At 44.9% G+C, this 23129-nt stretch overlaps 1 protein-coding gene across 4 annotated transcripts in view; it reads left to right on the top strand.

Moving 5' to 3' along the window:
* Positions 1–117: 117 nt before the first annotated feature.
* The window catches only part of reln (reelin), a 78822-nt gene continuing 55810 nt past the window's right edge, over positions 118–23129 (top strand). For all 4 annotated transcript variants that reach the window (XM_040162763.2, XM_078082890.1, XM_078082889.1 and 1 more), the window contains exons 1-2: positions 118–817; positions 17623–17730. In XM_040162763.2, the coding sequence (XP_040018697.2) occupies positions 568–817; positions 17623–17730 (358 nt within the window). In that variant the 5' untranslated portion in view covers positions 118–567. The remainder of the gene's footprint in view (positions 818–17622; positions 17731–23129) is intronic.

Raw genomic sequence — 23129 nt, 5'->3', positions numbered from 1 at the left:
GGAGGATACAGGAGTGAGATGTGGAGTAACACAGTGGTTTAGTGAGAGGTAAAGGAGAAGGAGAGAAGCGAGGGGGAAGGAAAAGATTAAGGGAAAAGGCAGAGTGATAAACTGGCCGAGTAGAGGGAGGAGAGAAGAGCTGGATGAGAGGAGAGAGGAGGGAGGCCGTCTCGTAGAGCTCACACAGCACGCGTGGAGCTGGTGTCAGAGCGTGAGGGAGGGAGGGTGGGAGGAGAGAGGGAAGCAGAGGGAGGGGGCGTGGTATTTAAACGCCGGAGCAGGACAGCACAGGCGAAGCTCTGAACTCCCCGAGAGTGAAGGTAGGACAGGGAGAGGAAGCAGGAGAACAGAGCTGCACAGTCCCTCCTGACGGCCAAGCCCACACACAAACGCACACAGACACACACTTACTCTGACGCAGGTACTTTTGGACTTTCAACCCGTTTTGTGGACTCCAAAAGCTGTCCTCTGGAACTCTACCTGTGCTTGCCTTCGCTCCCACGCACTCTCCCTCCTCAACTCTCCACCCCAACGTCACTCCCCCAGTCCCCCGCTCGGTGAGGGCAGATGGCCGCGGCGTGGGCCTCTCTCGGGGGGGCCTTAGGCTGTGCCCTGCTGGCCCTGGTCTTGGGGAGCAGCATGGATTTCGGGGCACCCCCTGCGAGCTTCTACCCCCGTTTCAACCCCTTCTTCTTCCTGTGCACCCACCATGGGGAGCTGGATGGAATCGGGGTGGCAGAAGGCGGGGGAGAGGTACTACTCACCCTGCAGATTACGGGCAACCCCATCGCCTACACCCCCGGACAGGAGTACCAAGGTGAGCACACCCCCTTCGGCGTCCACTTTGTTTTTTTTGTTTTTTATTTTGAAGAGAATAGGATCTATTCTTTTAGAGATTTGAGTCACACAGAAGAAGTATATTAAATCAATCTGAATGTAAATTTACTTGGTTGAGAAAATGCAATAGTTTCCCTCTTTACTTCATTTACTTTGAAATTCAGAATACTTTCTTTGACGTTGCTGAAATTAGCCAAAATTGTTATAATGCCTATGCAATACTTCAAATGAAAGATATAAATCAACAATTCTACTCACGCGAGTACAGTGAGCCCGTTCCACTTGCAGGTGTTTTGCAACGCACACGAGGTACCGCCGCGTGGGGTGGCTGTTGTTGGAAACCAGCATTTATGTAACTGTAATGAGTAGTGATGCTGAGCGGCTCTGGTGTTTTACTGAGGTGCGATCCCTATATGTAGGTGGCCTCTCCAAAGGAGAACAGCAAAATCCCTCCAGCTGAATGAGAGACAGAGGGGGGTGATGAGTGCGAATGGACAAACGGAGGTCACATTCCCATGCAGCTCTCTCCTTCGAGTTTTATATTACTGATTTCATCTAACTTCCTCTAAATATACACACGTTGTGTGTACATTGCCCGTATATTTTCCTAACCCTCTTTGTTGTATTTAATCTAATTTGATATGGCAGTGGATAGAATGGAACACAATGCACTCCATCCAGTATCATGGCAAATAAACCTCTTGATTTCAAAAACGATTCATGCAGCAGAGTTTCTTTAGTTGTTTATGAAACGAAAAGGATATGAGAAGGAAAACAGAGGTGGAAAGGAGAGAAGTCTGGAAGAAGCGGCATTATCCTCCATCTGAAAATAACAGCCCGGATCAACCCTTCAGTCAAGCACCTTTTAACTGGGGCCGGGCTTGTACCGAGAGTGGGTGGGGAGAGATTTGAATAACTAGCTGGTGGTTGGGAGGGATAGAGCGCACGGAGAGGTTTTAATAATTAGCATTAGAAATGTGGTGGACTGGGTGGAGGGACAGATTTAAATAGGGCCACGGCTGGGATCGGATGGAGTTGGGGGAGATTTAAATGACGATGAGAGGATTGAGTTGATAAGATGCAAGCGGCGGGGCTTGAAAAAAATGACATGGTTCCAAGCTGCTCACTTTCCTTTCTCCGTCCCATGTTTTGGCACATGATGGCACCTCATTGTTAAATTTGCAGGGTTTTCAATGAGTTTGTATGGAGATTGAAGGATCAATGCCAAGTGAGCAAGTGAAACATGGTTGGCTGCGAGTTAAATTGCCCAATAAGGAGCAATCCTAGTCCCCGTCTCTCTTTCTCATCTTCTCAAACCTTCACCATTATATTCATCTTTTCATGTGCTTACCACATTCACTGCCAGAATTGGGCGTTTTTTTCAGGGCTTGATATATATATATATATTAGTTAGGTGGACATGTACTGTATCTGCTTGCCCTGCAGAATTAAGAATAAAAGATACAAAGAAACCGTAAATCACATATTCTGGCGGTGTGAAGGAAAAGGCAAGAGAAGTGTTTGTGCCATTTTCTGTCAGTGCTCCTTCTATTTGGTTTGAGCTCAACTGCCCCCCCCCCCCCCCCCCCCTCTCTATTGCTTTCTATGTGCTCTCCGGGCTTTAGTTTTGGATTACATTCGGTTTAATCTTCTAAAAGCAATGTGTGATCTAACCACTGAAAGAGCTGCATGTGGAAATGGTGGGCGGAAGGCATCAGAGATGCCGGCCATGTGGTTGTTGTCGGGCCGTAGAAAAGAAAACTAACGAAACAGCGCAAAGGAGAGAGGTTGTTATTGAAGGAAGGGAAAGTCAGAAAAAGAAAAGAGATGAATGACCCCTTCTTAAAGAGACAGGAGGCGAGTGTCTCCGAGTCCCATCTCAGCATTCAGTGCCGAGCCAGAGCAAGACTCCGTGAGGCAGAATTGTTGTACCGTAATTGGGTTTCTGACCTGACCTCACTGCTTCCCGCTTCTCTGTTGCTTTTGGGTGATAAGACCAAGTGTGGGCAGCTTACTCTCCGTGCATGTCTGTGTGTGTGTGTGTGTGTGTGTGTGTCTGTGTGTGTGCGTGTTATAGACGAGATTACTGTGTTTAGCGATCAGAAAGAAATGCCCAAGAGAGGTTGCGACACTCTCGGTGTAAAATGTTGGGTGTATTGGCAGGGTCACAGTGGACAAAATGGAAACCGAAATACTGTAGACACTCTCTGAATCGATGGGAAACAGAATGAGGGGAAATGAAAAGATTTGTGTGCTTCCATTCAGGCTCTAGGGTCAATCCTTGTACCAGACAAATGCAGACCAAGTGTCAGCCACTCACACGCTCACATACTGCCCACAACTAGCCTCAGCTTTCAGAGGACAGGAAAAATGAACTAAGGTCACACTGGGATTAGAGCCTGTACTCTGAATAACCAAACAACCCCTTTGAACCACTTTTGAAAGAAGAAGTTCTTTATTTCATGAATTCTGTCTTTGACCTCTGGTAACTGCGGTGGGAATGCGAGATGTTCTCCGTACAGCAACCGCGTGTTTATAGGAAGCAACATCCGAACACAAACCCCTCTGAGCTCCGATTCTAAACACAGTCAATCAGAGAGGGCTGTTTTTCCTTCTTGTTGTTCCTGGTCCCTCTTCTTTGGAAAGACTACTCGTTCATTTCTACGGATGAGCGGCGGTGTTCAAGAAGGGAGGGCGACACGGCGGTGTGAAAACAGGAAGACGTCAAATTCTACTATCAGAAAATATGGCCTTTCTGGTAAAGCACATTTGATGCAAATGATGGGCAGAGGAGGGCACCAATCTTCTGTGTTCTGCAGCAGGATTAGAAAGTACAGCAGAGAAGCTTGGTGGTGGAATTGAACGGCGGCGCGCTGCCCTCTGCCAGTCCGTTGAGAATAGCCGAACAAATGGAGGGACACGAGCACAAAATGGGCCACTGAGGTTGATCGAGTGCCCTTGTGTGTTGAGGAACTTCACATTTAATCCAAGTTTGAAGTAATGCTTGTGCACTTGTGATTAAAGCCGCCGCTGAGTTTATTGTGACAGTGATTTAAAGTATACCGCGTGTTTATTTATATGGAAACCAGTGTTATGTCTGGCGTCTGTCGCGTTTGAAAAGCTCAAGCGAGTGCTCGCATTGGGCGTACGCACATTAAAGTAAAAAGTCTTTTGTGGGTGTGTCCAATACCACAGCGCCGCAATAGAAAAACCGCAGAGTGCACGGTGGTTCGAAGGGAAAGGGATAGGCGGTACAACAAGAGAGCTGTTTAGAAACCTGGCTGACCGTACAGGCTGAAACGGACAATACTAATCTGTCAATGGTCTCTACAGCCGCCCCGGCTCCACGGACCTTTTCATGTGCAAATGATTGAAGAGCCCCGAGAAACAATCAACATTTCAAGGGGATTTGGACGATGTGACTAAATGGCATTCTTAATGGGAACTTGGAGATAAATTCATCCCCACAAAATGCCATCAGCTCTCACCAGGATAACCTATCAGATTAGACATTGTGAATTACTTCAGCTCCTCTCCCGCCCCCCACCAGCAACAACTCAATGTGGCTTGCGATAGGGAACGGGGCCATTATCTATCTGCAAAGTTGATTGCTTGTCGTGGTTGGGGGGAGTTTTTTCCCTGTGAGTGTGCCGTTGGTTGACCGATATCTGTAGAACAACAAGTCAGAGAGAAGGTCACAGACAAGAGGCCCCGGTAAGGCTGGAGAAAAGCAGGTGCTATCTGGCTATGTACAGGGTTATGTCACTAAAGCCACAGCACCACGGGACCATTGAAACACAGGGACCACCTTCGAGTCTTTGCAAACTTACAGTCGTCCTCGGGTATGCATTAGATACCGCCGCGGCATCAATCGGCTGTGACGTTCAAGCGCCCCGCCGGACGTCATCGTCGCCTTATGCAGCACTTAACCTCCGAGGGGACCGCTGCGGGTCTGCTTTCTGACCTCTGACCGCTTCTTGTCAGTGCCGCGTTGCTCGGAGCTCTGCTCCTGACGGGTGATTAGATTTGCCGGGTGTCCCTAATTTTCCTGTCCCGCCAATCTATTGCTGCTCGCGTTTCTGCACAGCGCCACTGTAGCATTTCATATGCGCAGCAAGCATTGGTGCAGCAAGCATTGGTCAGTGAACCATCAAAAGACTGGCCTAGTTTATTCAGTTTAGGGGAACAGGGACACTGAAAAAAGAGGTAAGAGTGAATGAGGAGTACAGGGATAGAAGCTAATGGTTTAATATGTATCTCTTGTGACCAAAGGAAAAGCAACATGCAGATAGCACTCGCGTTCTCAAGTGGTCCAAACCTGCGCATTCATTGGCTTCTCGGCTCTTCAGCCTCTCTGCCTCCTGCTGCTGTGTCTGAATAGGTCACTTCACTGAGTAGAGGGAAGTGTGTCAAGTGTATTGCTGTTTATATGGGCTTGCTGGCTGTGTTTGGGTGTTCCGTCTTTGTGGACATTGAATGATGAACCATTTAAAGAGCATTGTATCCATCGAGATATGCCAGTTTCCTTCATAAGAAGGAGCAGATGGGCGAGAAATGATAATGGATATTCATTGGGAATCTTCTCTTTGTCACAAACGCATGCTTGGCCATGCACACTGCACTCAGCTCTTAGTGGGTGATCCATCATGACATAGAGACATGTCAGATGCTGCGCTCGCTAAGCGCAAATGCCATCATCAGCGAGCTATTACAATTCTTTGTGTTGATGTTACAACAGAATGTAAACTGATATCAGGACTTTTTTCCCCCTTCAGGGGCTAAATCAGTGTCACAGAAACATGCCATTATAACCTATAGCATACTATGGCGATGTAGTGATGCGTAACAGACTTGCCGGGACACACACACACACACACGTGTGATGCGTCCCGACCTTTGTACTTCCTCATGAAGAGACAGCGAGCTGCAGCACCTCCGGAGGATTTGAAGCCGAGATGGCCCAGATGACACCTGTACGCTACATTTGTGGAAAATTGATTTAGTGAATGGAGACTGGCCTCAGATAACGGTGACATTGTTAGCCTTTTGCCAGGCTGGTGCCAGATCGATGCCAGCACGGCGCCAGGTGTGCTAGAAAGAGCTAAAAATGGAAGGCAGCGAGTGGATCCCTGCCAGGCAGAGGTGTGTGCCTGCGTCAGTCTTATCTGGGCAAGTGGCAACGGGCGCTCACATGTTTTTTATTTTCAATTTCATAAGCAGATTCACATTGCAGCCAAAACAAGGCAGCTCTTAACAAGCATTTGTGAGTTGTGTTTTCAGTAACTTTTATGAGTGGGCTGACGAGTGGGCGTAAAGTATTTTCAGGACGTTGGAGTGTGTGCTTGCCTTTTGGGGGTTTGCCTGGTTTGGAGTGTCTCTCTGTTGATAAAAAAAAAAAGGCTGGGGTGTGCAGATGCTGGGCTCCTATGTACCCGCTTGCTGTGTTTCCGTTGTGTCAGGAGGTTTGAGCTTCAGACAGCAGAAACACTAACAATGATTCCACTCCTGGCAAAGACTTTAATAATATAAAAACTGCCAAAAATGTGGTGGAATTATTAGCCGTTCCACGTCTGAAGCCCAAAGCATTTAGTTGCATTTTTGATGGTTGACTCACATTACCGGTGTTGTTGAAGATTAAGTTTGGTGAGGAGTTATTTATTTAATTGTGACGTTGTATTCGTATTGGTCCCTACGGTGAAGCCTGGTGAGAAACAACCCCGACTCACACAGCCCACACAACATGCTGTAGACCCTGAGGGCGTGAGGATGGATCCCAACCACAGTGTAGTTTTTCAATAGAAAACACAAGGAACGCACCGGTCTACAGTCTATTTGAATTATTTTTTATGGCCACATTGCAGCCCCCCCCACCCCCCTTCTTTTCCTCTTCTTTGATGTTTACTTTCAACTTACAAACAGGTTGTAAACATAATTAAAACGGTTACTTTGTTGTTTTTTTCATCACATAAAGCCCAAATCAGGAAGCCCAAATACCAAGTCCACACATAACCTTATGGGCTCCTTATGCAAACTCATGCTAATGTCCCCATCCCAATCTTCCTCATGACAATGGACCAGTGTTCTAAGCTGGATTTTGAAAAGAGGTGGATGCTCTTTAAAGCTTTCTTCCCTCCTCCCCATCCTTCACGTTGGACGTGTTGTTCTCATGGGGTGGTTTCCCAGCCGCTGTTGATTAGCGTGTCAGCTTTGCCTATGGCCTCTTCCTTTTAGAGAATGGAGGTCCTGTTGGAGGACTGTGTACCTCCTCCTTCTCCTCCTCTTGCTCTGGATCCTCCTCCTGGCGGCTTCATTGAGAGAGCTGTAATCCGTGCTTGGGGGGGAGGGAGGGGGGGCAGCGTGTCGTCTGTGCTGATAGCATTCAGGGGGCCTTGTGGCGCTCCAATGGACCCACTACAGAGGAGGCAGCATGGTGCAACTGGCTAGGTGCTGGGCACACGTCGCGTGGCTCGGGCGGATTAGTCCCAGCTCTACCCCCCCACCACCACCACCACCACCACCCCATTGAGCCCCAGCCTCCTTCAAACAGCCAGACCCACTCTGCCCACAGAGACAGGGCAGGCTGGCTGAGGCAGATTACACGTCCGCACACATGCACAAGCTCGCACGTATCGCTGCCGAAAGTGACAGCATGGGTGAGGGGGTTAGTGTTAAACAGGGACCCTGGAAATACCTCATTCCCCTAATGCTCTCTTGTGATATCCCACCTATGAAACCTCCAGCCCCCCAACACAGGTCTTCGTGACACCAGCGAGCGCTAACTCAGGATTAGAAAATCCACAGGCAAATAAATATTAGTACATTTATCTTGCTTTTGAGGCTTTACCCGAAAGACTTTTGTAAGGCGCTTCACATCAATAAATAACGAAATCCAGTTTCCACTCATTTACCCGGAGGAGCAGCATGTCTTACACCTCAGGGGAGCAGGTGTTTGATTGCGTGTCTCACAGAACAAGAAGAAGTGGGACTTCACCAGTGTGTCGCACTATACTCTAGGTAGTCTTTCTTGACTTTTCCTTCCATAGATGAACGTGAGGCTGCTCACTTTCATAGGGACGACAGCTCTGAGGTAAGGAAGAAACAAAACCTCATTTAAAACCCCTAAAACTGAGAGATTCAATGGTCTTTTAAGCGCACGTATCACTTTTTCTTGACCACAGAGGAAACAGAGTCAGTGATGCTATCGAGTGAAAGCAGAGGTCTGAGGTAGAAGTTAGAGGTAGAAGGACAGAAAAGAGGTGGGGATGGGAGATGGGTGATGGAGGGAGCGTGACAGTGTTAATTACAGCAATGAGTGCATTCTTACCATGCTGAGCTGGTGTGATTAAGACTGGATGTCAAGAGAAATGATCTCCATTGATCCACTGCCAGTAGAGACCATCTAGTTTTTTCATTACTGCGACCAGCTTGTTAATTGGAAATCAATCTTTCCTCTCTGCTCTCTGAAACCCGCCCCTTCATACCACTGTGTCACTTTCCTTCCACACAAACATTTATACCCAAAAGCTATGGAGGCTTGTCAGACTTTGACTAATGTCAGTACTTTTTCACTTAGTTGGCCATAATCTGTAATTTTCATGCCAAGAAAGAGCAGGGAGCGGAGAGCAAAGTGAGGCACAATATCCTGCCTTCCTTTCCAACTCCCGGGACGTTTTTCAGTTCTTTAAAGAATTCTCCAAACTCAGGATTGCTTAAGGATGGAGGACTGAAATCGAATATACTTGCTGAATAACAATTATCATGTTGTCTTTCAACTAGATCTGTCAGCAAATATAGACCTGTAGACGGTTTTAGTTTTTAGTTGAAGGCTAAATGGGACCGGATGGTATGGTTCATCTTGGAAGGCTTATGGTTATTTTACATACCTTTACATTCAATGAATAGTTTTCCAAAGTGTGCAATTTATTAATGTATGATTATGTAATGCATCACATTGTACCTGACTTGTTTTTAAATAATGGGTCAGATTATAGCACAGTCTCCTAACTATGCACACACACACACACACACACACACACACACACACACACAAAGGAGAGTAAAGAGGCTGTGGAGGAGATGCTGAGACGGACTGAGCAGGGATGGAAAGTGAACCCCTGAGTAAATGGACATTTCCATTATTCATATTAGCACTATTATATCTCTGATAGTGGGAAAATGTAAGTACTGTCAGCCTGTAATACCGTCGGCAGCTTGGGCCTGAGTTTGTGCAGTGTGTATGTGCTCCTATGTGCACAGATGTGTGGACAGTGGTAAGCGCTAATAGGCAGAGCAGCACTCTGGTTTACAAAGGGAGATGTGTCCAGATGTTTCTGGCAAGTAGGAGTTCCAAGCCTGGCTCAGATATTACTATGTGAGGTACATGGACAGGTATACATAGACTTATTCGCAGATTCATTTTGTGTGTCAGCTCAAAAGCATGCAAAGATATAGAAGCCCTACAACTGTCTGTTCGTTGTTGTTACTCTTTAGTCAAGTCTCTAGAAGCTAGGAGGGCGTTATGCAAAAAGCTCAGATTTTTTTAAAAGCAAAACTCACTTGTTTTTGAAACACTAACAATGAGTGCTGTCCTACACACAATAAGGACCATGTATTTTACTGTTCAAAAGGCTGAAAAGTCCAGATTGATGCTGTGATAAAAACTGCAGTTTGAAGTGTCAGCTCATGAGGACGGCTGAAATGAGGGCAGGTGCACCTGGTGCTAACTTACTCACTTATTCTCTTTTATCTCACAAACCTTAGGTGAGCCTGGAATATGCAATGTCTGAAATAAAGAGGTGGAAATTCAGTAAAAACAAGCAAAGACCTTTAGTGAAATGTATTTTTTCAAAAGGTATTTATTGTTTAAGCATAGCTGATCTCTGTTGGAAATAATTAAATAGCATTTCTCACTATATAATATATACACAGGAAATGTTTAAAATCTGCTGGATTGTGCTTTTGACTGGACTTCTTTAAATCAGTTAGATCAAGATACTTGTTTCAAAGAAGGTCAAAGAATTAAAAATGCAATACTTTCTCAGATCAATCCAATTGTTTATTTTATTGAAGTGTCATACTCTGGCAAACATATGATCCTCTGTGGGACAAGTTTCCAAAAAAAAGATAATCTTACCACTTGAGCCATTGTGCTGCAGACAACCAACAATCAGTAAGGCCTGTCTTTGGCTAAAGTTTGGTCATTCAAAAGATAGAACTTCTGTGTCCAGGTGGCGCCCCTTTTGTGGACATGACATTCTGTCCCTCGGTGTCTGTGGCCTTCTTGTGGTCTCAAGGCTCTGCTTTGACGGATGCCTTCCGGTCACGGTCAGCTTAGCGGTGGGAGGTCGGGGACAGACCAGCTGTAAGAAAGGGTTGAAGGTCACTTGGGCTATGTGGCCTGGTGTCCCCGAGAGGGCCGTAGCAGCCGGTGGGGTTATGGAGACTGTGGTTGACAAGTTGGCCCTCATTGCCTCCTTCCTGTTTCCTATCAGCACAGGTCCCAATGGAGCAGGTAAGATGGAAAGACAGTTATGCAACAGCGTTGGTCTGTGTCCAATGTCTGAATTTAGTCTGTGGTTACTTTCACATCTGGCCTCATGGTCGGCTCAGTGAGATTGTCTATGAGTGTGTGCTCTGTTTACACATGTGGATTGATGTGTAGTGTTGTTGAGTGGTTTAAATAAAAATGAAAAATATGTGAAAAATGTCTCTTTGTGTGTTTTGTGTGTCTTTCCACTGTGTGAGAAGTCATGTTTTGGTTTTACTCCAGTTTTTGAGGCTGACTGGGCTTTCAGCTTTTTCCTACATTCTTTTGATTTGGTCTCAGAAGGCAAAGCCATTTAAAGTGATACTTCTGCGTAACCTGCATTTAGAATAAAACAGTTTCTATTATCATGTTTGCTTTTCGTAGTGTGTTAACATCTTAAGTAAAGGAAGGTGCTTTGCTTATCGGGGCTGGATGGCTGAAGCCTCTTCTCTGTCTTCGGAACACATGGTGTTGATCACAAGGACCGCTCACTCTCCAGGCCGTCACCAAGCGACAGAGGGAAAGAATCATGGTGTTCCTCAACCCCATTCTAATGTAACCCTTGAAAGGAAGCACCTATTATGGATATTATTCCAATGATATTTATACTGACTGCTTTGTAAACCTTTATAGGATCTAGTAATTATGCAAGATTCTATTGCTTGCTGCCTTGGACCTCTATTCTATTTATATTCACTTGTCTTATTGTCCTACACGATATTACCTTTTCTGCTCTGTTTCTATCTAGATGTCGTCAAGATTGATGAAGACAAGGTCCATATAACAGAACTGTAGATTAACAAAACCTCTTTAAAGTTACATAGCAGAGATTAGTACGTTGATGGTATCTGCATGCTGTTTGAGTCCTCTGTACAATGAACCAATGAATAATGTTAAAAGAAAATGTGCTATCAAAGCCACTGAAAGGTAAAGAGTCTTCGAGTTGTCCCAACGGGATGTGCTTCTTCTGAACATGCAGTGTTCGGTTAGAAACCATAAAGAAGTGTTCTGTCGTAACCTGGCCTTTTCCATTAGTGTATATGCCGTGTTATTGGGGTGGCTTATGTATACAATGTTGACCTTTTTGCATATCAATAACAATGTGTAGAGAACAACACAACTTGGATATTGCTTGCAGATTCACATGTGCTCATATGAACGTAAACAGACACACGCATACATTGCATGGAATGGGAGCAGCACAATGAAGTGTGATTCTGAAGCAGATTATGTGTGAGGAACAGGATGTTTGTGACAGAACTGCCTCTTCACTCCTGTTTTTCTCCACGGCTGTTGCAGGGGTGAAGCCAAAGTAGGGAGGCAGTGAGCCTTCGACTTCCCTCCTTGGTAAACAGAGAGGGGAACCTCATCAAATTGGACCAAAAACAAGAATAGGCTGCACATTATGATCTCTGGCTGCGATCAAGGACCTGTGAACTGGTCACCAGTGATAAATTGCTTTCATCCAAAAAAGGTTCAAGACGTTGCTGTTAAGCAGACCTGTAGAAGCTCGGTGGCTGTTAGGTTGTCTGTGATCTGGTGTTTCACAGCAGCAGATGGCAGTGCCAGCAGGCCAGGATGGTTCCAGAAGGTTACGCAATGGAATGATGCTTCTAAGACCTGACTAGAACACCACATGACACATCTATGTGCAGAAACACACTTCCCACACAGTCTTCTGAAACTGGAGAGAGACATTCATGCTTGCAGTTTTCTCTGCATCTTCCTGTACTTTAAAAGGGTGTGTTTCCCGTCTCTATCGCAGGAAATAGTGGCCTATTCTTCAAGGTGTCATGCTCAGGTGACTGATGGTTTGGACCAGTTCAGGAAGCTCAATGTGAAGCGGCACCCTGAGAGTGGCAGAGGCGTGGAAACAGATGGAACTATAGCTTCCCCATGGTCTGGACTCCATTTCCTGATCCTCTCTGGGGCACGTGTGTGTCTGCCAGTGGGATATGGGTCAGATGGTCGGCTATCTTCATCCAGATTGTTGCCAGGAAAAACCTACATACATTGGAACCAAAAAGGTGTCCTCGGAAATTGACTTGATTACAAAAAAGGGGTATTTCATTGATAATACTTTACATTATACACTCACTATGTGGCTCGTTCTGCCGTATCCTGTTATCATTATCATTTCAGGGTAGGCTGTGCTTTTTTGTTTCACTGTGAAGTGTGCAAAGCGGGTCCCACCAAAGACAATCTTGTCAGAACGTCCAGCAGCCCATGTCTTTTCAGTCTTGGGTGCTTTCCATATACTTTCCGTGGCTTGTTTTAGTAAAGGTTATGAATGTGGGTGTGGTGAAGAGCAGAAAGGAGCTGTTCACACCATGCCAACCATCAAGGCATTTAAAATTCAAGTTGTCTCTGCTGCATAAATGGATAAAGGTCTTCTCGCATTGCTCCCAGACTTCATGTCCAACTCCAGCCAAGTTTCTCATCATGCTGTTTTCTATAAATGTGCTCATGCCGCAAAGCATTGCCAACCAAGTGCCGACTGTACTTTGCTGTACCTGAAGCGAGACATTACCAATCCTTTTAGGATCCCATACGGCCCTATTTTTCATGTCCCTAATATGATTGCTGACCCAGCACACAGTGAGCAACGCCTCGGTCTGTTTTTTTGCTGTTTAATAGACCTGCTTCTTGTTCAAGGAATTGGCCCGACTCCTTTATCAATCATGGCTGCTACTTGACTGCTTGTAGTATAAAGAAAAAGGAACTAGAAAAAAAAACACACATTCCCTGTCAACCTCAGGTGCATTAATTTCTACAGTCAACAGCATTTGGGACGTTGTATAACCTTACTCTAGTATTGTATACCATTTTTAAGCATCTATTCCCTGACCAGCCATAGTTTCTTGTTTGTTACATGTTGAGGATGCATTTACAGAATCCAGGGTGTGGTGGTAATAGCAGGAATGCAAATAGAGAGTTTGTAAAAAGCAACCTGGGTGGGAAACATTTGCATTCATTCATAATATTACTAATATTTTCTTTGAAGATTAATTTCCCTTGACTGATTAGTCGTTAATGCGTATATAATGTGTGTATCTACTTCAACTCAGAAAAACTTGTCTTGTGTTTTGTTGCTTTTTGTGGTGGGCTGCTACTTTGTGCCTTAACATCACTCCTATGAGAAGTGAAGAAAGCCCCAGGCCCATCAATAGTTGAGTAGGAGCACGGTTGTGTGTGTCTGTAATGAGGCATACCACATCGCATCATCAATATTACATGTCGGCTGAGGGCCAAGGGAGGTGCTCTGTGGTGTGTTCAAGTATAAAGTATGAGCGTGTGCATGTGGGTGTGAGTGCCATGCATGATGTGTAATTTTTTTTATTATGTGCTTTTTCGTAATATTTTTTCATACGGTGCACTTGCAACTACAGGAAGCAGACCTGTCCAGGAGCATGTAGACGTTCCGATGTGGGTTTAAGTGGGACGGAGGGATCCGGTGCAAAAAGTGCTTGTAGGTCAGCCAGGATGCACCTTACTGCTACAGAGTGCTCTCGCTCCTCAACATGTCATAAACATATAAAATACTTCTGCATAATGAAAGTGTACGTGTGCATTACGCCGTGTATGTGCTTTATTCATCAAACAAAGAGTCTCCAGTATATCCAGAATATCTTATTTCAGAGACGCATGTAGTTAGTAAAAGCCTCCTGTACTTGAAGAGGTCTGAAAGGCAGTTTCATGTATCGCTTTGTTTTTTGCAGAACAATTTGCTTCTTCTTATGGTAGAAACAGACTAAAAGTCAGTCCAGGTGTTTCAGTCAACACCTGCTGTGTTTACACGTGAACAGGTGCACACACATTGTGTGTGTACGCACACGCTCACACGTGCACGGCACCTGCTAATGTGTTGTATGAGAGCGGTGATAATAAAGTTCAGCCCCATTCCCTCCTCGTGGCTTCTCATCCCCTCAGCCTAGTGAACACTACTCAGAAATGAAGTATGGACAAGAATTTTAAAGGCTACCATCAAAGGCCACAAGCCCCCCCCTTTAGATCTGTGTGTGTGTGTGTGTGTGTGTGTGTGTGCCCCCACAGGTGATTGGATCTTATCTGATCTCATCTGATTGGCTCATCTGTCTGTTGCGTTCCGCAAGGGAAGGCGAGAGGGGTGTTAGAGGCCTGTTTAAATAATTTAGATCTTGCATTTGTATTGATCAGGTAGCGCCGCTCTCCGTGAGCCACTCCACTACCACTTCTGTCTTCATCCCTCTTGGACCCTGTTCTTGTTTTTGGATTGTAACCTTTTGCCCTTAGCTTTGCCTTCCCTCCACTCGTTCTCCGCCCAACTCCCACATCAAACAGAGTACTGGCGCGCTGCTGCGAGGGAGCAGAAAATGCATGAGAAGGGAGTAGATGGAGAAAATGCAGGAGAGAGTATTTTTACCATTCCTGAACTGGAGTGAGGTCGAGGGAAAGAGGCTGGGAGAGAGGTGTAAGCTGCAGATAAAGAGAGAAATAGCATGGTGAAAGCATAACACAATCTTTAGTGTGTGTGTGTGTCTGTGTGCGCACTTCATATGCAAGTGTCTGCGGAGAGTAATGGACTGTGTGTAACCTCGCAGGTCAGTGGAAATGCATAAATGAGCGTATTGTGTGTATGGAAGCTGAAGCCTGGTCCAACTCACTACATTAAATCCACTCCATTACTCCATTCCTACTGCATCAATGCCATGGCCTTGGATCAATACAACATCATGTGTACAAGGATAACCCAGGTCACAACCCTGTGGAATGGAATGGTTGAATAGGTAATGTATTCAGGAAAGCAAAAATAAAATAAAAGAGGACACATGTAGCACATGTATGCTCAGCATGAGAATGAAAATTGCTTGTTTAAATGGAAAAACCTTTTCTTTTCTATTGCAGAAAGATGCAACGAGGAACAGGGATCGAGTATGATAATGTATCGGTTGCCAAGCAAAATATCTCTTTCTCACATACAGCTCTGTGGACACACTGTTCATGCGGGACAATGTTGCAGTGTATGCTGTAGATTACGTGTTGCTCAGTCATTCTCACAAAAAGAAAAATATTTTCAAATGATCAAGAATTTATATCGGTAATATTGATTCAGTTGTAGAATATTTGATTTTATTGGTCCACATTTAGTAACTTGAATCTATGACCACTGTAATAGCTGTTTGCCCTTTTCCAGATGTTACATATTGCTAGATTAAAAGTCTTAAATGGGCATTTTTAAAATATTCAGAGAAAGCAGCCGTCATTGAGTGACGTTTACGGTTGTATTCTGTTGTGGAGCAACAAGCATGTTAAATACAGCATTAGTGGCATTAAAACTGGATTTCTGCGTAAGAACCGCGTCAGAAGAAGGGGAGGACGTGTCTGGATATAACAACGAGAGTTGTGGGATGAATTATTGAGGCTTTGATATGGAGGAGAGATGGGAGGGGAGAGAGGGGCAGAACTGTGTTTTTATGACGGAGTGTAGTACATCCAATATATACACGGACACATGCGGACACATACACACACACACGTGGAAACGCCAGGCGCCTTATGTGAGGACGTGTTAATGGTATCACCGAGACAGACAGCCATGAAGACGTGGCCACACAGAAGTCCCACATTGAAACACACTGAGCCCAGAGGAATGAAACCCTCGAGACCCAAACCGACATGTTGCTATTCATACGAGAAACACTCCAACGCCGCAGGTGTCTCCTCCATTTCCTCCGCTCACCCCCCCCCCCCCCCCCCCTCCCAGCCCTTCCCCCAAAAGCAGGGGAGTTCCAGGGTCAGGAAATAACAACGCCTTCATCTTTCCCCACTGGAAAGGATTGTTTTCCTCCAATGTAAAAGTGTGTTTTCTGCGGTAGGGTTTTTGCTCCTTGGAGCTGCAGACTGTTCCCCTGTGCTCTGATCTGTCTGGCTGGAAGGAGTCCAGAGGCGGAGCTCTTTCCCTCCGGTGATGTAGCTGGCTCTGTGGTCCCGTCACTCAGGGCCTTTGTTTACTGGGGTAGATCAATAGGTTACTTGCTGCTGGATACAGGATACACTAAGCTGAAGATCTGTGCAGCTGGATAATAGACCTCTGGCAGTTTTCTACTCAGCCACCGCTTGTGCTGACCTGTGATAAATGGAGACTTTGGCTATCAAGGTTAGAGCCAATTAGCCCACCGGTCTCTTCTATATGGTTGTCAATAGGGACAGGCTTTGATTATAGCACAGTGATTTGTTCAGGATGAGCTGGATTACATTCTTGCGCAGTTGGCTGTGAGGTTTTGGATTGTTTCTGGTTCAATTACTTGAAAGTGACTCAAACCTCCATCTAGCCAACTCCTGTGTGTGTGTGTGTGTGTGTAAGTGAGCGTGATATTGTTGCTTGCACATTTGTGTGCTTTCCTCTGCTCCTGCAGGGCCTTCAGGCTCATTGGCCAGCCAGTACAGTAAATGTCCCTTTACGTTTCCATTTGTTAACACCTGAGCGCTCTGCTCATTAGCAGCAGGATGTTGGGGAGCTGTAGTGCGTATTCACTTCCAGACTTCCTGTTCACACAAGTGTTTGTCACACCAACTAATTATCTGTGTAGATCTCTCACACCTTACCAGCAGTATTACTCTTGATCTCTCTGTCCTCTTTTAAATTAGCAATAAATGGTCACTAAAATGTATGAGTATAATGCATTATATTTCTTTACATTTTGGAAACTATTGCTTTATGACAGAGGTCTTCAACAGGGGGTCCGTGAAGGTACTGCAGGGGGGGTCGCGAAATTTTTGGTTGATAAGACAATTTTTTTTAAACAATTTTTTCCCCCACAAATGTAAATGTCTCAGAATCAGAATCAGAATCAAAATTTTATTTATGGTCTTTAAATATAGATTAACATGAATCCAACATATTGTAGCGAATGGATAAATTGATGGAGAAGACGTTATCTGTCAGTCCGCAACACACATATTGAGCTTCCCTCAGCAGCTCTCAAGCTGGGCACCGGTTCACTCACTGCTCCTTTCATGCAAATACGACAGCGCAGGCACCAGCCAATCAGATTGCGTTTATGCTCACGTCAAAAATAAAGGATGGCGGACCAAACTCCGTAGAATAGGGGGTCCCTGCTATACCTCGCCATTAGTTTGGGGGACCTTGGCTTGAAAAACGTCTGACCTGAAAAGACCTCTGCTTTATGACATAACCAATTGTATGTGGAATAACAGTGACCTTGCAGATTGACTGTTAATACCAATGTTGAATGCCTTCTTTTTTTCTGTCTTTTCAGTAACCATCTCCACCAGTGTATCCTTTGATGGTCTGCTGGTGACTGGCCTCTACACCTCCACGCCATTCCAGTCAGCTCCCATTCCTGCTCCAGCGGCCTTTGGCTTTGGTAAGTCCTCATAAGATATCACTGAAGGTTTTTTAGAGCAGATGGTTTTCCTGCACAAACTCTTTACACCAATACAAAGTCCTTATTAAATGCTCAACTTTGCATTTCAGCACAAACAAACTTGAACAGGCTCTTGGGTAATGTAAACGGTTTCTATAGGGCCGGGTATGGAGTATCACACTGAGCACAACCCAGCTCAGTAATCCACATCGGTTCCCAGAATGAGCAAAAGACCACTTCCCTCTTGGGTTGTGACAGGCCGTGATGGATGAGGAGTGGGGATGATGTGAACATGGTTTTTGGCCAGATGCGATTTCATTGTGTTTGAGGGAAGAAAAACAGAAAACTGAATATGAGATGAGAAAAGTACATTTAAGAACAAGTCAGTGAAGTATGTGAGCCCTCTGAGAGACAAAACCAAACTTCAAATTATAAGAAAGGAGAGAATAATAATGATCATTAGGCCAGCTGGTCAGATGTTGAGCTGCAGAAAAAGTGCAGCGTTCCTGTTGCATTATATTTAGATAATACATATACTGTATCATTACAATAGTAAATTCAAACAATTTCGGAAACAATTAAGGAACCGGACACTATTGATATTATTATAGTTTAATTATTATTATAGTTTTTATAGAAATATTTTATGAAATGAAAGTAAAAATATTAAATATTTAGTGAAAAAATATGTTATGTCAAAAGTTCTTATGGGAAAATAAGTCAACATTTTCAGGGAAAATAAAAAAAAGTAGAAAAAAATATCAGGTGTCAAAAAAATGTCATGAAAAAAAAAGTCTAAAAAAAGGATTTCGTCAAAAAAATGTTTTTGAAAAAAAAGATATTTGTAGTTTCTAATTTTTTTTTGAAAAAAGTTTTTAAAAAAAATCAAGATATCTTATATTAAAAAAAATAAGTTGAAAATTGTTTTGGAAAAAGAAAAGTGACATAAGTGTCACGGGAGCGGGTGGGAGGCAGGACTCAAACGCAGACTTGCGGGAAACAAAAAGGACTTTAATAGTCAAAAGCCAAAAACACAGGAACCGGGAGGAAAAACAGCAGGCAAGAAACTAAGCACATCCACAACAAGAGAGAAGAACATGCGTGACGTTAGGTAAAGAAAACATGGAAAAAAGGTCAGAGAATATAGGTAAATATAATAAAAATATTTTTGAAAACAGTCCAAATATGTTAGGTTGAAAAAGGTTTTAAAAAAAAGGTTTAAACGTATAGCGTGTTTTATTTACATAATCAGTATACATAGTTATCTCAAAAGTAAAACCGATTGTATACCTTCAATTTGTTTTACAAGAACAGTAGAATGAGGATTTTTTAGCGTGATGAAGAGTGTGTGGAAGGAGCCCTTTGTGTGCAGGGGTGGGGGCTCTCTCGGGCCGGTGGATCAGCCATGAAGAACTGCTGTGAGAACAAGGCTACTGGCCCAGAACTGTCGCCCCGCGGGCGCACCTATCGTGACTAACTCCACTGTTCCTCAGTCACTGACACCACGGACAGGGCAGCTCTTCTCTCTGTGCAGCCCTGCTTACTGTGGGGCATCCAAGCAAGGATTGCATCACCTTTGCTAGACTCATTAATTTGAAAAGTTCTAAGAGAAGAGCTGCACTGACTGATAGGCAGCAGCTTGTAAAACTGTGAGCTGCTGCCGCGTGTTTAAATCGCCTGATTAATTAGTGCCACCAAAGTACTCTCCTTAGCAATCATTGTGGAACTGCTGCATCAATTACAGTTTTACTTTCTTTCTCTGCACAACTATGATACTATTTCCTTGAGATACTCTTCGCATGCCGGTTTGGCCATCGTCCGTCGTGATGCTGCTCGCAGGGGGAGAGAACCAAAAAGAACTTCATTAGTGAGCACATGGAAACCCGGCTGTGCTTTGCGTAAGAGAGTGAAAGCAAAATGCTTTGAAGATAATGCAGTGGAACAGCAATGGAACAAGACACCGCTTGATGGCCATTGGTGTTGTGACAAATGTAAAAAGGTCTGTGAGGACAGGAGGGTCATGTACCTCCATAAGGGAGTTTTGTTTAGTGTAGAGGGCATTGCATAGAGTGTGACTCTCATCCCCCTTCATCGGTGCATGTAGGGGACACAGCTACACATGGACAGGGAGATATAGACAGAAATACACAGGGAATTCTATAAAACTCACTTTAACTCAAAAGCACACAAAGACACACTCCAGCTGTACACAGCTGCTAGAGATGTGGCTTGTTGGGGTAACATGTGGATGGCAGATGTGACAGTGCAGGAAAAATGAAACCTGACTGAACCGCCAAAACGGAATCTCACACGCAGGGAGTAGATTAGTGGTAAATCAAGGTGTCTTTAAGTATTGAGATAAGATAATGCTTAGCAAGAAGGGTCTTTTTAGTTTGGGGATCTTTAATTTCTGCTGAGTAGATGTCTCTGTAGAGAAAGACAAAGACGTACATTCATACATGGTTTCAAAGTGAGAAGAATAAAAAGCTGAAGTCATGGATGGCTCTAAGGATACAGAGAGGTTAGGATATCTAGTGGTTGTTGTGGCCAGAGCGTATGCAGACAAGACGACTGCCGGCTGGCCTCCAAAGAGAGAATTCCCTACGGCCTTCCGGTTCACCCTTTATTGCTTTTTACGGGACACTCATAAAACCAGTGCATGACCACACTGCATGCAAATGCACATGCTGTATCACTGCTCCTCCTCTCTCTTTGTCTTTTGTGTTTTTCTGGTATTGCTCTTTCCCACGCGCGCACAGATACCTTCACATGTACAACGACACCAGGGCGTGGAAACAGTGAAACTCGCAATTTATTGGCTTCCACTCCCTCCGAATAACCATGCACTTTACACTACATTGGTAATAAAAATGTGAAGCTTTCAGTGACAGACTTTTTACTGCGTCGCCAGAACACCCACTCATTGTTGAGTTAACCAAAGTCTAACAGAGCGATTAGGGTGGCAATCATTGCAGTCTGAGGAATGCCATATCCTAAGCTTCTGGGCTGAGCCGCGGCTCCGGTGCCCCAAAGCTCATACCTCCACCGCCTAAAGGCTGGGGAAGCCCCGCTAGCCGCTGGGCGGCTAACCACAAACCTTTACGATGGTGTAATGGCTTTGCTTTGGCTAGTGCAAAGCGAAGCGGAGAGAAGCAGGACACAGGAGTGACAATTGAGTGTTTTTATTTTTATAAGTATGACCTTAAGAGGCCCAATAAACCAGTCTGTTCAAGGCACAGCCACAACAATTATTCTGCGTTAAAAGGCAGGAGAGACTCAACATGTCATTGTGGGATTTATTCAGTCACAATACACAGTTAATGGGCGAGGTAGTGTAAGGTGATTCATTTCATTATGTCGTCTAGCGTCGTTTGACAACCTAATTGCTCACCAGAGACATTTTCAGTCACTTTTACAGAGAAACGTTTTGACTCCACGTGTGTGTGTGTGTGTGTGTGTGTGTGTGTGTGTGTGTGTGTGTGTGTGTGTATGCTCGAAGGGATGCATGTACTCGTTGCCAAAAAAGGAACATGAGTCTGAACTGAGGGCTGCTGAAGAATTCCAACTTCTGAAATGTGTTTTTCTCTCCTTTGACTTTTATCCCGTTAGGAGCAATTTCTTTCCATTTCAGCCGCCTTCCTTTCTGTAAGGAACTCACACATATTTTAAACTTTTTATGATGGACACAATGACTTTTGCAAATTGTCAAAATGAATTTGATTTATTGGGTTGGGCTTTGAATAAGAACAGTTTGCTGTTGTATGTCGCACAGCAATAATGGCGTCATGTTTTGGACTCCACAGGCTGGGCGCTCGTATGGAAAGAATTGTCACATGTGGTCGTATTTATAATGCTCCCTTAATGGCAAAATGTTTCCTATCACATCATTATCCACAAAAACAGTGCACGTATCCATCCGTAATGTCTCCAGATATTTTAGAAAAGGCACTTGAAGGAAGGAGAGAGCTTTGGAAATAGACAAGACGGGGAAATGGATTGACAAAAATGCAGACACGGGATTAAGAAAGTGCCTGAGATTAAGGGAATGAGTGTGAGTGGCGAGTGAGAAGCGAACATTTGATGAACGACAAATGGCAAAGAGGGACCGATGACAAGGAGGCAGTATGTGAATGATATAACGAGGGCGAGAAGATGAGAAGATTCCATCAACCCCCCCCCTGACGGAGTCACTGATTGGTGTTGCCGTGCCAATGCTGAGCTGCTGAGAAACTGGTCATTGATGGATGGCTCGTTCGCCGGATGATGTTTATTCTGTCGTTAATTTGCATATTTGTATAGATTTGCCCCCGTCTCAATATGATGGATCTGGCTGTCAGACAAAACGGACTGTTTAGTGACAGGGACATCCAGCCGACACTCGGCCCCCGTGACGGATGGGCTCATGCTAACACACGGCAGAGTAGAGATGAGATCCTGCTGCACCTTGACCTGTGGAGCCAAAAGGGTAATCATACCACACATTTTAATAAGACTCATGCAAAAACAAAAACATAGGGAAATACAATACACATTCATTAATGGTCTTTCCTTGTCATCATGCCCCGTTATGCATTCAAATCCTGATACACACTCATCCATCTCGAGGCTGCATGTCGGCTGTCTGCGCCCTGCTGCTACTAAGCCAGGTTGGATGTCAGTCAGAATGTCAGACGACGAGAGACGGCAGCTCATCATGTCGGTATTTACAGAGACACACTCGCAGGTGGGATTCCCGCTGAACAAAGCCGTGTTTTGCAAGCAATAGCAGTCCCAGGGGGGTGCACCAGTGTTCTTCCATCGATGGCGTGCGGAGAAAAACTGAGATGGAGATAGCGTGTAGGGAGAGATGGAGGATAAAGAGGAATGATATAGTGAAAGGGCGAGGCGACGAGGAGGGAAGGGGTTCCCGTGGGGAGAGAAGCTGTCAGTCCCTAGGAGACTTCAAACGCACTGAAGCCCTGTGATCAACCTGCTCCCTGGCACGTTGCTGACAGGTCCCTGACTGCGCCGCTTAGACTCCTTCATGCACGCTCACACACACACACACACATGCACATATACACTTCCCTACTATACAAACTCTCACACTCACTGATTTTTCCGCTCTTACCATAACACATTCAAATTCCATTGAATCATGCAGATTCTCCCGCGTGAGATGCACTACTGTGAAATATTTGTTCTGACATCCGACCTTGCAATAACAGCGGACGCTCCCCAAGTTCCCCTGTTGCAACTCTGTCAAGGGCGTTGCAGCGTCCCAAACTGTTGCTTTCTTATCTGTGGGCATAACAGAGGAAGGGTGGCGCTGCCGACGATGATGCTCATAAGTATGATTATGATGACTTATCTGAGCCAGTACTCCATCTCTGCTCGGAGCCGAGGCACCCAAAGGCGGA

The sequence above is a fragment of the Gasterosteus aculeatus genome, chromosome X, assembly GCF_964276395.1.
Source record: "Gasterosteus aculeatus chromosome X, fGasAcu3.hap1.1, whole genome shotgun sequence".
In the NCBI taxonomy this organism is placed as follows: domain Eukaryota; kingdom Metazoa; phylum Chordata; class Actinopteri; order Perciformes; family Gasterosteidae; genus Gasterosteus; species Gasterosteus aculeatus.
The sequence above is the reverse complement of the archived record's forward strand: the minus strand, read 5'-3'. Positions and strand labels throughout refer to the sequence as shown.